Source organism: Rhinolophus sinicus, chromosome 8 (genome assembly GCF_057876585.1).
Source record: "Rhinolophus sinicus isolate RSI-liver-muscle chromosome 8, RSI-T2T, whole genome shotgun sequence".
Classification (NCBI taxonomy): domain Eukaryota; kingdom Metazoa; phylum Chordata; class Mammalia; order Chiroptera; family Rhinolophidae; genus Rhinolophus; species Rhinolophus sinicus.
In genome coordinates, this window is record NC_142508.1 from 44,951,859 (window position 1) to 44,968,011 (window position 16,153).

The following is a 16,153-nucleotide window of genomic DNA, read 5'->3' on the forward strand; positions in this document are numbered from 1 at the left end:
CAAGGGATGGTGGGCTGTGCCCCCTGCAACTAGAAAACGGCAACTGGACCTGGAGCTGAGCTGCACCCTCCACAACTAAGATTGAAAGGAGAACAACTTGACTTGAAAAAAAAAAAGAAAAGAAAACAATAACTTGACATGGAGCTGATGGGTCCTGGAAAAACACACACACTGTTCCCCAACATTCCCCAATTAAAAAAAGATGGAGTAGTCACACAACTGGTAAAGTGTGACTGATGTGAACATGAGACCAACAAGAAGCCAAATACTTGCTTTACTAATAAAAAAATGTTCACAGAAGAATTTGAGTGGGGAAGATAAGGATGAGGAGATGGTGATGGAGCTCAAGGGACAGATGCTAAACCAGAAGTGCAGAAGAGGAGTGGGGGCACCTCACTCACAAAATCAAGAACAAAAAACCTACGACTGAGCCAGGACTCATAACTGAGAGACCAGAACAGTCCTCAAGGTTCCCAGAAAAGACAATGTCTCAGAGGAGGAAAGGGAAAGCCACAGTGATAGGGTCATTTGCTGACATCCTTCCTGAGTGCTATCACTGCCCAGAAGTCACTTCTACCATTATCTTTGCATGAGATAAGTGGAGGAGACTGAGGGACAGAAAGAGAGGCTGAGGGGAGAGCACGGGGGAGACTGACGGACTAAGAGGAGAGACTAAGAAAGCTTAATTCTCAGGACTCCTCGCTTGCAGGTGTGCCTGTGTGTACTCTGAGTTGTTGGGGGTTGTAGAGTGTTTTTGGCGGACCGGGGAAACCAGGTTGCAATGCAAAGCATTTTTATGAGTCTCTGGGAAAATGTCTAAAGATATCTTCGAAGAAAGGCACTTTGGTTCTTCCCACTTAACTTGTTGGGCGTCCTTTTCTCACTCTAGATGTTTAATACCTAAGGTCCGCCAAAATTGTATAAGCACCAGAGCCCGCACCACTCCACCTAGCCCCTCGGGAACACAAATGGATCTCTCCTCCCCTGCTCCACACCCTTCCCTGGCTCCCGCCTGCTCTCAGCGACCCAAATTGAGCGTCTGCCTTTAAAGAACTCCATTTCCCATCGGCCTCTTCACTGGACACCTACATTTTCATCTTGCACAACACCGCCTACTCCTGGGATAGTTCCTGGTCCCGCCCCCTGCCCGTCCGGTCTTGACTCTCGCCTTACATCACCGGCCTCCAGTCCCCTCCTCTTACTCACCGCCAACTCGTCCGCGCCTCCGCGAGAGAGCGTGGCTTCTGCGCGATCGTAGTGCCTATTGGCTGTGGCGCCGCCGGTAGGGCGTGGCTACGGAAGCCGGGCGGGCACATTTCAAACCGTGGCTGGGGCGGCGGCGGCGGCTAAGGATGCACCCGGCAGGCTTGGCGGCGGCGGGGACGCCCCGGCAGCGTAAGTGGCGTACGTGGCCGGCCTTGGAGATCGGGCGGGCGGGCCGAGGCGTGGAGGGGAGCCGCCGCGGCGGTTAGCTAGGTCGCTGCAGGTCGGAGGTCACGAAGTCAAGGATCTGGAGCTTCGAGGTGTGCACCGCGCAGGGATGCCAGGTCCGGGTAGGGGCGCTTTGGGATTGATTGTTTTTTTTCTTTAGGAAATTATTATGGAAGAAAACAACTTTGGGCAGGATATGGTACGATGGGCAGAAAAGCGCGACTTTCATTCACTTGCAGTTAGCGATCAGCCGCCCCCTACCCTTCCGTGGTCTCAGGCTTCGCCCACGCTTTTTAGGATGGCAGTCACTGCCCTCCGTGAGCGCAGAGGGTTGTGGTTACCCCTTATTTACAATTTGAACCTGTGTTTATTGTACTGTTAACCTCCATTTCCTGTCTCTGAATTTGTACCTCTAAATTCCTCTTCATCTCCGTGAGTGCGTACACCTCATTTATTCAGTTCGGCAACGTATCCTGCTCAGCTCCCCGTGCTTGGCCCTCTGCTGGATTGTGGGTACCTGGTAGTAGCCAGCACAGCACTTGGTCCTTGTTAATTTACAGCTCAGAGTTTAGTGGGAAAACAGATCCTAAATTTGGAAGTGAACGAGTCAGCAAGATAATTTGGAAGTAAATTAGGGCTGTAAAGGGAGTAATCCAGGATGTGCCAAGGAGTTGAGGAGGCCTCTTTTGAGGGAGAAGGTGTGATGCCTTTGTTCCTCCCTTCAACCATCAGTAAGGTGCCTGGATGGCCCTGTGGTGCCTAATGCTGGGGAAACAGCGGTACCTAGACAGCCCCGTATCCAGTCCTCATGGAGCTACCAGTACAGAGCAGAAGACAGTGACAGGCTAAAGTGATGGATCTACCGTGTTTCCCCGAAAATAAGACCGGGTCTTATATTAAGGTTTGCTCCAAAAGACACGTTAGGGCTTATGTTCAGGGGATGTCATCCTGAAAAATCTGCTAGGGCTTATTTTCCGGTTAGGTCTTATTTTGGGGGAACACGGTATGATGAGAGAAGCACAGAGTGGTTATGGCCAGGATGGAGGTGTGGTAGCTCAGATTAGGCACGTGATCCCAGCCTTGGGGTGTTAGTGAAACTTCGGAGAAGGGGATTTGTGGTGAGAGGGAAAAGCATTGGAGGCTTGTGTCAAGTAAACAAGTAGACAAATGAATATATATCTAGCAATTGTGGTAAGTGCTCAGAAGGGAAAAAAGAACCACTAGATATAATGAGAAAGAACAAGGTGGGGCTGGGGAAGGTCTCTCTGAGAAGGAAACATTTGAGCTAAAGCCTGAGTGCTGCAGTGGTAGGTGTTAATCGTGGGAAGGTGTTCCAAGGTGAAAGTGCTAGATGTTCAAAAGCCATTGGAGGGTAGAAGTTTGGCAGGGTCAGGGCCTGAGAGGAGGCCATTGTGGCTGGAGTGTTAGGAGGGCTGGGTCCTGCAGGCGGTCATAGGCATTTGGATTTTATTCTCTGCACAGTGGGCCCTGATCTTAGGCAGAGGACTAGAAATGTTCTTTTGCATTTGAAAAGCTCACTCTGGCTGTCCACTGGAGAGAAGGTTGGTGCAGCTAAGAAAGGACAGGGGTACCCTGGAGGAAGACATTTAAGTCAAGTGCAAGATGACACAGTTTGAGAGGGGAGGGTAGCATTGAGACAGTGAGACAGTGGTGAGAACTAGCGATTGGTTGGTTGGATGCCAGACAGAAGGGGAATCAGGGGTTTGGACACTGAGGTAAGCGCTCAGGGGCAGCCAGAGGGCATTTCCAGGAAGTGACCAACCTGGGTCTGGAACCAGGAGAGAAGTGGTGGCTAGAGACAGTGGTGGCTGTTGGTGTGAGTGAGATTGCTCTAGGTGAGAAACAGAAGACAGGGCAAGGGTGGAAAATTGAGTCACACATTTAAGGGAGCTGGAAATAAGACACTGATTGAGAGGGACCTATTGGGGGACCATCCGCTCCATGAAGGCAGAAGTTTTTGTCCTTTTGATCATTATTTTATCCACCACGCCTGCAGCAGAGTCTAACACAGTGGGGTGGGTCGTTACGAGGATTAAATGAGTTAAACCATAGTGTTTAGAACATGGACTGGGATGGGGTTAGTGCTCAGTTGGGGTTGAATTACTGTAATATTTATGCATATCAGGTGACTTGGGCTGGATTCTTGCTCTTCACTCACTCAATTTGGCCCTTTGCACAAGTCATTTAGCTTGTCTGGGCCTCGATATCCACATCTGTAAAATGGGGATGGCGATTGATTCATTCATCAGGTTTTCATCAAGTGTTAGGTATGGGATTTAGCCATAAACAAGACAAAGATCCCCACCCTGGGGGGGCTCACATTTTTGTGGGCAGACAGTAAACAAAAGAATTAAAGCAGCTAGTATCAGCTAGTGCTGAGTTCTGTGGATATAAATGAAGAAGAGAAGGGGGGTGGAGAGGGCCACCAAGGGTGGTACAGTTTGTAGACAGGATGGCGGGGGAAGGCCCCGCTGAGCCAAAACTTTGGGGAGGGAGCCCTGAGAACACCTGGGAGAAAAGCATTCAGGCAGAGGAACAGCCAGTGCAGCGGCCCTGAGCAGGGAGCCTGCCTGGTGTTTTCCGTGTGCACTGGCTGAGGTGAATGAGTGAGGAGGAGCATGAAGAGGGGTATGGATAGAGACCTTGTTTGTATGAGGCGTAGCACCAGATTCTATGCACAGTAGCCCCATACATAGTAGTTATCAACATTATCATCATCATCGTTATTTGGGTGGGTCAATAGCACTTGGCTGGCCGGCCCATCAAAACCAGTGCCCCACTGCAGCAGGGCCCGAGGGAGCGCACCTGCAGAATGAATGAGGTTCCACCCCTCTCTCCCTGCAGCCTCGAAGCGGAGGATCCCTGTGTCCCAGCCAGGCATGGCTGACCCTCACCAGCTTTTCGATGACACAAGTTCAGCCCAGAGCCGGGCCTATGGGGCCCCGCAGGGACCCAGTGGCCTGGGCTACCCTACAGCCTCAGCCTCGCCCCAGGCAGCCTTCCTGTCTGATCCTGTGTCCAACATGGCCATGGCCTACGGGAGCAGCCTGGCGGCACAGGGCAAAGAGCTGGTGGACAAGAATGTGAGTGGGCTGGGCTGGTGGGCGCGGAAGTCCAGGGCCGAGGGGCCAGGGCTTCAGGTAGAGCTCTGCCTCCCCAGATTGACCGCTTCATCCCCGTCACCAAGCTCAAGTATTACTTTGCTGTGGACACCCTGTACGTGGGCAAAAAGCTGGGCCTGCTCTTCTTCCCCTACCTGCACCAGGTTAGCACCCACCCCACCCCCACCCCCCACCCCGCTGATGTGACTGTTTTCTGAGGTGGGAGACAGCCTCTGGGCTGGGGGGCGGGGGTGAATCAGAGGCTGGGGCAAGCCTAAGGGACAGGGTGGCTGATTTGCCCCAAGAGGGCCTGTGAGCAGGATGGGAGGAGCCCAGCTCTGGGGGTTCTCCCTGCTCCCCCCACTGTCCACACAGGACTGGGAGGTGCAGTACCAGCAGGACACGCCAGTGGCCCCTCGCTTTGATGTCAACGCTCCTGACCTCTACATTCCAGGTTTCACCCTACCTACCACCGCCCCGCACCCTCCTCCCTCTGGGTGGGCACATCTAGGGCAGAGGTTTGGGTGCCTGGAGCCCCAGGATGGTCCTTCCTCTGACCCACGTCTGTGTGTCTGCTTCCCACAGCGATGGCTTTTATTACCTACATCTTGGTGGCTGGCCTGGCACTGGGGACCCAGGATAGGTAAGAGAGGCCTGGAGTGGGCAGAGTGGTGTGGGGGTTGGGGAGCTGGGGGGCAGTCGGGAGAGGTTCCCCTCTCTCAGAACAACCCCACCATGCTCCCAGTTGGCCAAGAAAGAGCCCTTGGATGTCCAACTTAGGGTCACCCTGTCTCTTCCCTCTTTCCCACCCACCACACCCTGTGCTGGGTTACTTTTTAAATCTGTCCTTCCCCTTGGCCTCCACTACCAGATCCAGCCTCATCCTCTCCCTCTCCTAACCAGCTGCCATCCCCCCACCCTGTACCCCAACTCCAACAGCAGCCAGGAAGATCTTGTCTGAGAGGTGGGCCTGGCCACGTCGTTGTCTGCTTAGAAGCTGTCCATAGCTTCCCTGTCCCCAGCTCCTTAGCCTGGCACTGCCCTCCATGAGGCCGTTCTCTGCCCCTCCTGACTCTGCTGCACCACTCTGGTCTTCCTCCCATCCTCCAGAGGGCCTGGTGCTGCCATCCCAGGGCCTTTGCACATCCAGTTCCATTTGCTCAGGAGTATGTTCCTCCCCTACATCATCACCTGCTGAGCACCTGCTCACTCAAGATATCTACACTCCGATGTCACTTCCTTCGGGAAGCCTTCCCAGCTTCCCCCCCAACCCCACCCCAGGCTGGGTCAAGCCCCCACCTCTTACTCATTGGCCCCTGTTCATTCCCTTTGTGGCATTAAAAACAACTGTCATTCGAGTAAATTGTTGAGGCACTGAGGTGATGGCAGAGACCAAGGTCCTTCTTTCTCAACCAGCTCCTTACCCCTTTAGGCCTCAATGCAGGTGTCCCCTCCTCTGGGAAGCCCGATGCCAACCCCTCCCAGCTCCATCATGCACTTCCCCTTTCCTGTGCTACCCCCATGCCAGCCCTGACCACTCTAGGCTGTCACTGTGGACAGGGCCCAGAACCATCTTAGTCATTGCTGGGTCTCCAGCCCCACCCAACATAGGCTGTCCCCAAGTGGATACGCAGGGAGGATGTGAGCCAGCCCACGGAGTGACAGAACTTGGGTGCCCACAGGTTTTCCCCAGACCTCCTGGGGTTACAGGCCAGCTCAGCCTTGGCCTGGCTGACACTGGAGGTGCTGGCCATCCTGTTCAGCCTCTATCTGGTCACTGTCAACACCGACCTCACCACGATCGACTTGGTGGCTTTCTTGGGCTACAAATATGTTGGGTGAGTACCGCCACCTCCCCCCTACCAGCCCTAGGCCTGGGCCTCTTCTTCAGACGAGCCTTCCCCTCTCCCCCCACCCAGGATGATTGGCGGGGTCCTCATGGGCCTGCTCTTTGGGAAGATTGGCTACTACCTGGTGTTGGGCTGGTGCTGCATATCCATCTTTGTGTTCATGGTGAGCTGGGGCTGAGGGGAGGTGAGGCTGAGGGCAGAGTTGGGGTCCCCTGGGAGGCACCCAAGCAGAGTGTCAGATGGGGGTTTTAGACCGTAACTGCATTGCTGAACTGAGGAGCCCTGGAGGGGCTGCCCCGGCCTCGGGGTCAGAAGGGCTTCCTGGCAGATGCGGTATCCAAGCTGGAGCCTGAAGGAAGAGAGGAGCCAGCCAGACTGCTAGGGTGGGCTCTCACCCTCACCCCAGTCTCCTTACATGGTGGACTCTCCTGCCAGAATTTCCGCTAGGATGAAAAAGTTTCAGTACCCCCCCAAGTAGCTTGTTTGAGGGTCCTTCCAGCTGGTGTGGAGGTGCTGGTTCAGAGCACTGGAGTCCAGCAGGCCTGGGTTTGACCCCAAGCTTTGCTGGATCCTGGGCAGGTCACTTCTTCTTTTTCAACCTCAGTTTTCCCTTTTGTAAAATGCTGATGGTGATCGCTGCACTTGAGGGGACTGGGAGGCCTGAGTGTGAGACGTGTGAGGAGCAGAGGGCACACACTGGTGGCTGGTGGGCTGACTCTCCGACTTTGCCTTTGATGTCATTATTTACAAGTTTTTTTAAAAAAGGCATGCTGGCTTGTGTTAAAAAATTGTCACGTGGCCAATATAAGCAGGTGACAGCAGTCAGGACGGAGCCAGGCCACCCCTTTCAGGCAGGGTAATCAGCTCACTCACTTACGGGACACCTGGGTTTGAACCCTCACTTTCCTCACAAGGTCTGGGGGAGGAGCATCACCATCTGTTAGATCTGGGGGAGCCAAGGAGCCCAGAACAAAGACTTGAGCCCAGCTGCCCCGGTGAAGGGAGGGAGAAAGTAAGTGCAGGCTGCAGAGGGGCAGGGACCGGAAGTGGCCAGGTGCCCCGCCAGGCTGAGAGGGCTCAACGGTAACCCTTCCCCACCCCAGATCCGGACTCTGCGGCTGAAGATTCTGGCGGAGGCGGCGGCGGAGGGAGTCCCGGTGCGCGGGGCTCGGAACCAGCTGCGCATGTACCTAACGATGGCCGTGGCTGCTGCGCAGCCTCTGCTTATGTACTGGCTCACCTTCCACCTGGTGCGGTGAGGGCGGCGCGCCACGCCTCCAGCTGCAGCTACTTGCTGCCACTGCTCATCTCCAAGGACCGCCCCCCAACCCGAAACCCTCCCCCTCCCCCTCAGGTGCTGAGATCCCCAGCTGCACAGGCCGCCCCCCAGCAGGCGGCCACTGTTCCGGAAACAATAAACCACCGTGGTAGGCCCAGCGTGGATGGCCTCTCCTTGGTGGCTGCCAGGCTGCCCGGCAGGGGGCAGGCCTGGCCCGGAAGCGGCGGGGCGGGCGGGGACAGTTCACAGCGCCTGCAACCAGGAGGCTACCCGAAGGCTGAGAGGAGGTTTAATGAGCCAAGCCCAGCCCCGTCAGTGGGAAGCCTTCTTCACCTTCTCTTTTTTCACCTTGGGCTTCTTGACCTTTTTCGGGGTGCTTCCCTGCATCCCTGAGCCTGCTGAGTGGGGCTGTGGGGATGGGAGAGGAGAGAGGGTTCCTTGGTGAATGGTGGCCCAGGTTCTGGGCTGGGCCTCTATCTTGGCACCTACTTGGGAGGAGGAAGCCTCTTACCTTAGCCTCCATGTCAGAGCTGCTGGAGCTGCTGCTGCTGTCAGAGTCTGAGGAGCTGTGATGGCTGTGGCCGTGCTAGTTGAAAGTGCAGACAGTGAGGCTGAGGCCTCCCCAAGTTGGAAGCCTGGGCCTGAGGCTCGGCAGGGCCCTGGGGTCAAAGGCACCCACATTCCACCTCCCATAGGATGTGTCCGGTCTTCCCCACACACACACCGGTTAGCTGGCCCAATGCCTGGGGTCACTCACCTGGCCTGCCCCCTTGGGCTTCTTGGAGGTGTTCTCCAGGGCTGCGGAGAGAAGTTGGGTGGATTGGTGCAGGTAATGTCCCCTGTACCTTAAGTTTCCTGCTGCCAGGAGTGCACCCACTGTAGCCTCAAGTTTTATAGCGGCAAGAAGGTGTGTCCAGAAGGCTGGGGGAGGGGCAGTGGGACCTGCCCTCCCAAGGAATGCTGGGAGCCCCACCTGACCTTTGTTTAGTCCTTAGCCCCTCCCCAGCACCACCCAGCTTTTCCTCTGGGCTATGGGGAGGGTGGACAGTTGACTGCAAAAGAAGAAAAAACGAACAAACCTGCCTGCCCCAGCCTTGGCAAGTGAGCAGGAGCTGTGTGGATGGGGTGGGGTTGGCAGATGCAGATTTCTGAGGAGCAGAGCTGTCATCAGCTTCCCCAAAAAGGGTCAGATGCCTGCTTTTGAAGAAATGAGGGAAGTGGCTCCCTGTGACCTGTAAGCCATGAGAACACTATCAGTTGCTTTGTGCTAGGCGCTGTTCCCAACCCCCTCTGTGGCTTGGTGAGAAACAGTCTAAAGAAGAGCGTGAACTTGGGAGCCGCTTGTTGAAGCCCATCTGTACCATTTGGTAGCGCGGTGATCCAGGGACAGTTGCTTCGCCTCCCTGTGCTTCAGTTTCCTCATTTGTAATGACAGCTACCATAATGGGGTCAATGTAAGAATCATGGATTGGTTCCCTAGAACTGTGCCTGGCACAGACTAAGTGCTTAGGAAATAATGTTCTGGCTTTTTAAAAATAAAATAAGTATTACTACTATCCCTGTTTTACAGGTGAGAAGACAGAGGGAGCAAACAGTTAAGTAAGATGACGAGGGGAAATGCAGCAATAAACAGACTAGAACTGGGGCTCACACCCCAGTGTGGCTCAAGTCCCAGGCTCTGCCTGGCCCCCATCTCACCCTGGAGGGTGCTCAGTGGAAGGGCAGTCAGCAGAGCCCAGCCTTCCCTCCCCACCTTGGGCTGGGCCCAGGTGGGGCTCGCAGAGGAGTTGGGGCCCTGAGCTGTTCCCATCACTGTCATGATGTGTCCTTTCGAGTTTCTCTCCAGCCCAGCCCTGCCCGGCCACCAGCAGCTGGGAGGCCTGTGTCTATGGCAGGGACAGGTGGCTGGGACCTGGGGGTGATGATAAACATGCATCAGCCTTGTGCACTCAGATCTCTGCTCCAAAGTCCATACCTTAGAGGAGCCTGCCCCGACTCCCCGCTCCATGGAGCCCCGTCAGTCCACCCCCTCTGCCCTGCTTGATGGCCAGCACAGCCCTTGCTTACCACTCTCTGAAGTTATCTTTATTCTCACTCGTCCCTGCAGCATATATTTATTAGCACCTACTATGTGTCCAGCACAGTTCAAGTGCTGGGGGTGCAGAGGTGAACAAAATTTCCAGCAAAAATTCCAGCCTCATGGAATTGACATTCTAGTGGAAGAAAGAAGGTAAAATGTATAGTATGTTAGGAAAAACAAACTGGAAATTAAAATGTCCATCATTTGGTGAACATATAGGCAAAATGTGATATATCTATACAATGGAATATTATTCAGCAACAGAAAATGAACCGACGTGCTGCATCACAGGCAAACCTCAAACTTATGCTAAGGGAAAGAAGCCATGCACAAGATTACCTATTGTATGATACGTAGCATTCATACGGAGTGTTCAGAGAAGGCAGTTAGGAAGCAGGTGAGTGGTTGCTGGGAGCTGAGTGGGAACAGGGATTAACTGTCAATGGGCAGGAGTGATCTTACTGGTCGTTGGGGAGAAAATGTTCTAAAACTGATTTATGGAGACAGTTACACCCTTTGGTAAAGTTATTAAACATCACTGAATTGTAATTTTGAAAGGGGTGAGTTTTATGTAACGTACCTTAATAAAAGCTATTTTTTAAAAAGTCATGTGCTAAGAAGAGAAAGTGGAATAAGTAATAACTATGTCAGATATTGGGGAGGGCTTGAATTTTAGGTAGAGTTACCAGGGAAAGCCTAACTGAAGTCTTTGAGTAAAGCTCTGAAGGTGAAAAGACAAGCCATATAAGCATATGGAAGAAGAGTGTTCTAGGCAGAGGGAGCAGCAAGTGCCAAGGCCCTGAAGTGGGAATGTATCTGTGTGTCTGAGGAACTGCAAGGAGATCAGAGTGGCAGTGAGAATGGAGGGAAGGAGAAAATGGGGAGGAGAGGAAGGGGTTTCTTGTAAATCAAAGATCTTTGTTCTTTTAGTCTGAGTGAGAAGCGGTGAAATGATGACTGCAGTTTTACCCACAACTGGATTCAGGATAAGAAAGAAAGTGGTTGTCTCTCCTGGCAGGTCATAAATTCCATGTCTGTGGGGACCTCATCTGCTTTGCTCAGCACCCAGAACAGCGTGACTTAAGAGTTGGTGTTCGCTAGCATTTGGTGAATGAGATTATCTGATGGCAGGAGATGAGCTAATGGCATGTTAGGACAAGCATAGAGTGGCTACGAGTTTGGGTCAATCTTACACGAAAATCCTCACTCGACTCCTTAAAAAACTGCTCTGTGGGGCCAGCCCGGTGGCTCAGGTGGTTGGAGCTCCGTGCTCCTAATTCCGAGGGCTGCCAGTTCAATTCCCACATGGGCCAGTGGGCTCTCAACCACAAGGTTGCCAGTTCAATTCCTGGAGTCCCGCAAGGGATGGTGGGCTCCGCCCCCTGCGGCTGGGATTGGACAGGCACCTTGAGCTGAGCTGCCTCCCGGATGGCTCAGTTGGTTGGAGCGTGTCCTCTCAACCACAAGGTTGCCGGTTCGATTCCCATGGGATGGTGGGCTGCGCCCCCTGCAACTGGCAACAGCAGCTGGACCTGGAGCTGAGCTGCGCCCTCCACAGCTAAGAGTGAAGGGGCAATGGCTTGAGGCTGAACGGCACCCTCCACGGCTGGGATTGGGGGAACAACAACTTGACTTGGAGGAATGTCCTGGAAGTGCACACTGTTCCTCAATAAAGTCCTGTACCCCTTCCCCAATTAAAAAAGAAAAAGTTCTTTAAAAAAACAAAACTGCTCTGTGGACAAACAAGTCAACCACTCTGGACCTCAGTTTCCTCCTCTGTTAAGGTGAAAAACTTCCCTCATAAGGTAGATGGTTTTGCACAGAGCCTGCTTGGTACAAGGTAAATAGATGCTCAGTAGATGTCAGGTTTTATTATTATCCACAAACAATCTCATGATTCCTCTTGAAACTGGCAATAGGATCCCCATGTTTATATGAGGCAGTTGAGCTTCAAAAGGTGCAATTTCATGCCCAAATACACTGGGCTGGAAGGTTGTGGAGCAGCAGTGTGAGACCTTCCAGACCCAAGAACAAGTAGCTCTCTACCACTGCACTAAAATTGTGGGGAGGGCGGATGGGTCTGGGAGCCCATGGCCTGTTCCTTCAGATTCTTCTCTATTTACTCCTGTATTGTAGTTAGGATGTGGCGGCTTTTGCAGAAACCCAAAGACAGAGGCTGAACAGGATAGCTTCCCTTTTCTCTCCCCTGAAAGCCTGAGCTGGGGGTTGTCCTGAACGGCGGGTAGTTGGGTGGGTGTGGTACCCGGGCTCCTTCTGTCTGGTTGCTCTGCTTCCCTCCAGGGTGTTGTCCTTGGACGTGTGGAGTGGGTGACCCCCACCACTGGTTCCTTAGGAAAGAAAGGGGCAAGTGGACGGCACACCACACCCTTTTGAGGACCCGGCTGTTTGGCCAGGATTTTGACACACATGGTCACATCTAACTGCAGGGGAGACTGGAAAATACAGTTCCTAGCTGGGCCGCCACGTACCCAGCAAAACCTGGAGGGGGGTGGGGGATCCTATTACTGAAAGGAAGAAGGGGAAATGGACATGGGAGCCCGTCTCTCATTACTCCCTATTGGTGGCAGTGAGTGTCCATGACTGCCCTGCTCTAACCCAGAAGGTTTACAAATGGAGGCCAGATGAAAGGTGGGAAAGCGGACACAGACGCTTGGATGAAAAACATAGGTGCGAGGTACTAAGACAGGAGGCTGTCCATCCCTCTGCTCTTTAGAAAATATCCGTTCCCTGCCCTTCGGTTCTCATCTACCGCGGCTCACGGGCAGGGACGCAGCTTAGGCCTATTCTCCCCGCGCCTGCCTCCCTTGGCATCTCATGGCACCACCATCCCTTGCTTGTTGACTCACTATTTCTGCCTAAAATGACTTGGTCCTAAGGGTAAAAGCAATGCCTTCTTTTTTGTAGGAAAAAGACGTGTGTTCCCAACTGGCCTGCGTACTGAGGTCATTCACGACTAGGTCAGCTTACCCTTTCTGTGACATTTCACCAGCACACGTTCTTCAGAGGGTCACTCCCGCCCTGACATTTTTACTTAAACACCACAATTTAGGAAGAGATTTCTGGATGCCAACTTTAGTGGCCAGAGAAGCCACGATGGTGCAGGGGAAAGACAATCCTCCCCCAGGGTCCTGCACTCCTACATGTCTGAGGACTGACGCGGCTCCCTGGAAAAGCAACTGCTCTGAGGCATGGCCTAGTCCCTTTCCTGAAGTTTACATGAACAGAATGCCCTGGTCCTATAAACACCGTAATCCCTGTTGTAGATTGTTTCCTTTTAACTTAACCGCATCCTTGGAGATGGATGGCCTTAAGCAGGCAGTATGCAGGGACTGTTTCCTTTCCCATAAGATGGAAGAGCTGCATCTGCCCTGGACGTTCTGAAATACTAACAATCAGGGAATCTTGACGGACCGATCCTACGGGAGGTGCCAAGGGGCTGACAGCCCAGCTAGGGAAACCCAAGCTTGGGCTCCACCCAGCTGACCATTGTGTCTGGGATTTGATTTTGCTGTTTACCAGCTAGTAAGTTAGCCTGTAACCATTTCCAAAATGCTGGCAGAGCCTGGAGACTCCTGGGTCAGAGACAAAAGGCTTTATTACTCAGCAGCATAAGAAGCATCAGCATCTGTGTTGGTTTCCCTTGTCCCACGGGGACGAAGCGGAGGGGCCCAGTGAGCCCTGCACATGCAGTGGGTTGCATTACAAGAGTGGGACACTGACCTTGGGGACCTGCCACTTTATAACAGGCACTAGGCAAGCATGCTCTTTGTCCAAAGGGATCCATTTCCTCATCCCTCAACGTGTTCATTGCAAACTCAACCCTGAGAAATGGTCCAGGAATATTGCTGTCAGGGCCATGCACTCTTGGCATATCCAGCAGGACCTGTAGCGCCATGACATCTCCCCACAGAGTACTATTTCTGCAAACTCTCCACCCCTCCTGGCTTCTGACAAATTTTCACGACTATGCCACTGATTAACAGAGGCTGGGACCGTAAATGTTCAGTTTTTCTCCTACAGCATTTGATTAAGGCCACAATGAACAGAACTCAGAGTCCTGTTGCACTGAGGCCAACCTACCATCCAGGGTCCTGGACTCGTCCAGCCGTGAATGTGCAGGGCTTATCTCAGCCAGCCAGGATGTAGTCTAAGGCTAGTCTGTCATCCATTAGGACCCACATGGGGTGGGTGGGGGGGCGGGCGTCAGGCTGACTTACTGATCTTCAATGTCATTGCCAATAATCACAAGGCCTGAAAGCAGCCCTCACACCCCTCGCACCCCATGGAGACATGATGACTCATTCTTTCCCACACGGAGAAACAGACTGCTGGGGCACAGGGCACTCCAGTTCGGGATTTGTTGTCAAACTTGACTTGGAACACCGCTGCACTGTTTGGTTAAACCACATGGGCAGTGCCACTGAGTAGTGACAGCCTCCATTGCCGTACATGGCATCACCCAGGGCTGCGCGGGCGTCACTGTGTGATTTTATCGGCTATAGATTAGGACACGGCTGCGTAGGTCCACGTGTTGGTAAACATCTAAGGGTGGGGGCCACATTCAGAAGCTGCTACTGATGGCGCCAGGCACAGCAGAATGGGTCAGGATGGGCCATGTCTACTGGTCACATTGCCAGCTGCAGGGCTCAGGTGGAACAGGTGCTTGATTGGCCAGGACGTGGTGTTGGATGAGGAGGACAGAGAGCTCTGATTGCACCCCTTCGCATCCCCCAACCTCCTAGGGTCTAAGGTGTTCCCTCCCCAAGTACCGGGGTCACTCCCTCCGAGGACACGAAATTGGTGTGTAACCCATCCCAGTAGGCATAGCTTCAGCTCTTCTATCAATACCTACTCACACCCAGACCTTTTGTTTTGGTCGGATATGAGTGGAACAAGTATTTTTACAAATTTATAGGGACGTTATGGGCCACCGTAGGGAGACTTGGCAAACGGGTCACTCGGTGACCACGTGGTCATTGTCTTCATGACCTAGAACCAGTCAACCCAAGAAACAATCTAGGCGGCTGAACCAGAATCCACTTCAATCCAAGGCCTCTTCTGGTTGGCCTGGCCCTGAAGGGTGCACCAATCGGGGGACCAGGGCTTGATGTTAAGGACCAGGTCCCCCCAGGAACGAGGTGGGTGCAAACCCCAACCCCTGTGGCCTGATATTTACCCAGCTGGCGCAGAGATAAACCCTTGCTGGAGAAAGCCACTTCCAGTGCCCAAGCTGCCTTCCTCAAGTGAGTGGACCAGGACATGAGAGATTTTTGTGAGTTGATTTTTCAAAAGTCCATTCCACTTCTTAATGATGCCAAAGGCTGTGAAATGTGCATTGAATACCTTGGCCATTGGCCCATTGTTGAGCAGCCTTTGCAACAAAAAGAGCAGCATTGTCAGCATGTACATGGTCCAGAAAATTGAAATCACGGCACAGTTGAGTTTTGGGGGCCACCGTGGCATGGCAGGGCTGTCTGACCACAACCTATAAAAGCGCGGTAGTGACACCACTGGCAAAGCAAGAGGGGCCCAAAGGTTCGATGGCATCAATCTGTGAGAGCAAGTGGGCCCATGGGGCCTCCCTTACCATGAGACAAACCTGACAAATTTTGGCAGAAGCGTCACAGACAACTTCAGCGTCAGAAACATATGAAGGTACACTACGAAAAACCTTCAAGAGCTCAACTGTCTTGGTGGTGTTAAGAGAATTCCTTGATCTTCCAACTGCAGAATTATTAAAGTGATTCTCAAGTTTCTTTAAAACCCCCAACACACTTTTTTCCTTCACATGACTAAGATATGAAGGAGACAACTCCTGTTGTATGTGGAGGGAGGCCTTCGCTGGGCCAGAGGCATCACTGAGTTTGAGACTCCTGAAGATGGAGATGCGAGTGGACTTGAGTTGCTCGTGGTGGCAGGATGGGTATAGGGAGAGCCACCGACGACCGAGGAACGAAGAGGCAGGTACGTGGGCAGAGGCGGAAACCAGCCCCCTGAAGGAGGATCCCTTGCTGAGCGTGTCCTATGGGTGACCTGACACCTGTGAGCTCACGTAACCCTCACCTCCACCCTTCTTACAGATGAGGAAAATATAGGTTCAAAGGAGTTAAGTGACCTGCCCACTGTTGCACACCTGGAGTAGTGGGCAGTGTCCCTTCTCAATGCCTTGGCCCTCCTTCCCTGGACCACAGGCTCTCCTGTGGGATCCTGTTCACCAACTCTTGAGTCAACTGCAGTGACTAAAGGCTTGGCAGGGAAAATGCCAGAATCCGTAAGCAACGCCTACCACGGACGAGGGAAGCAGGGAAGGAGCAGATGAGGTATTTGCCAACTGGCTTCTGGAATAGGTTTCTAAGCCCTAATGATACAA

The 16,153-nt window shown here is 53.1% G+C and overlaps 1 protein-coding gene and 1 long non-coding RNA gene across 6 annotated transcripts; one reads left to right on the plus strand and one right to left on the minus strand.

Moving 5' to 3' along the window:
* The first annotated feature begins 1,225 nt into the window (after positions 1 to 1,225).
* Positions 1,226 to 7,840, plus strand: YIF1B (Yip1 interacting factor homolog B, membrane trafficking protein). 5 transcript variants are annotated; one of them, XM_019751479.3, is made up of 8 exons: positions 1,226 to 1,404; positions 4,297 to 4,535; positions 4,613 to 4,717; positions 4,929 to 5,007; positions 5,139 to 5,196; positions 6,236 to 6,391; positions 6,473 to 6,566; positions 7,507 to 7,840. In XM_019751479.3, exons 1-8 carry the CDS (start codon positions 1,353 to 1,355, stop codon positions 7,660 to 7,662), a joined length of 939 nt encoding a protein of 312 aa, XP_019607038.1. In that variant the 5' UTR covers positions 1,226 to 1,352; the 3' UTR covers positions 7,663 to 7,840. The 5 variants fall into 5 exon arrangements, with proteins under 5 accessions (XP_019607038.1, XP_019607039.1, XP_019607041.1 ...); XM_019751480.3 differs by having other exon boundaries at positions 1,231 to 1,395; XM_019751482.3 differs by having other exon boundaries at positions 1,336 to 1,547.
* A 115-nt stretch (positions 7,841 to 7,955) lies between these two features.
* Positions 7,956 to 8,583, minus strand: LOC109458094 (uncharacterized). The gene is made up of 3 exons (XR_002139140.2): positions 8,440 to 8,583; positions 8,194 to 8,268; positions 7,956 to 8,090 (listed from the first exon to the last, which is right to left on the minus strand). It is a non-coding gene; the product is annotated as an uncharacterized LOC109458094 (long non-coding RNA).
* Positions 8,584 to 16,153: the final 7,570 nt, after the last annotated feature.

Coding starts and splice junctions, on each gene's coding strand:
- YIF1B (XM_019751479.3), top strand. CDS start 1,353: ATGCACCCGGCAGGCTTGGCGGCGGCGGGGACGCCCCGGCAGCGTAAG. Junction 4,536..4,612: donor AAGAGCTGGTGGACAAGAAT/GTGAGTGGGCTG, acceptor CTGCCTCCCCAG/ATTGACCGCTTCATCCCCGT. Junction 5,197..6,235: donor GCACTGGGGACCCAGGATAG/GTAAGAGAGGCC, acceptor GGGTGCCCACAG/GTTTTCCCCAGACCTCCTGG.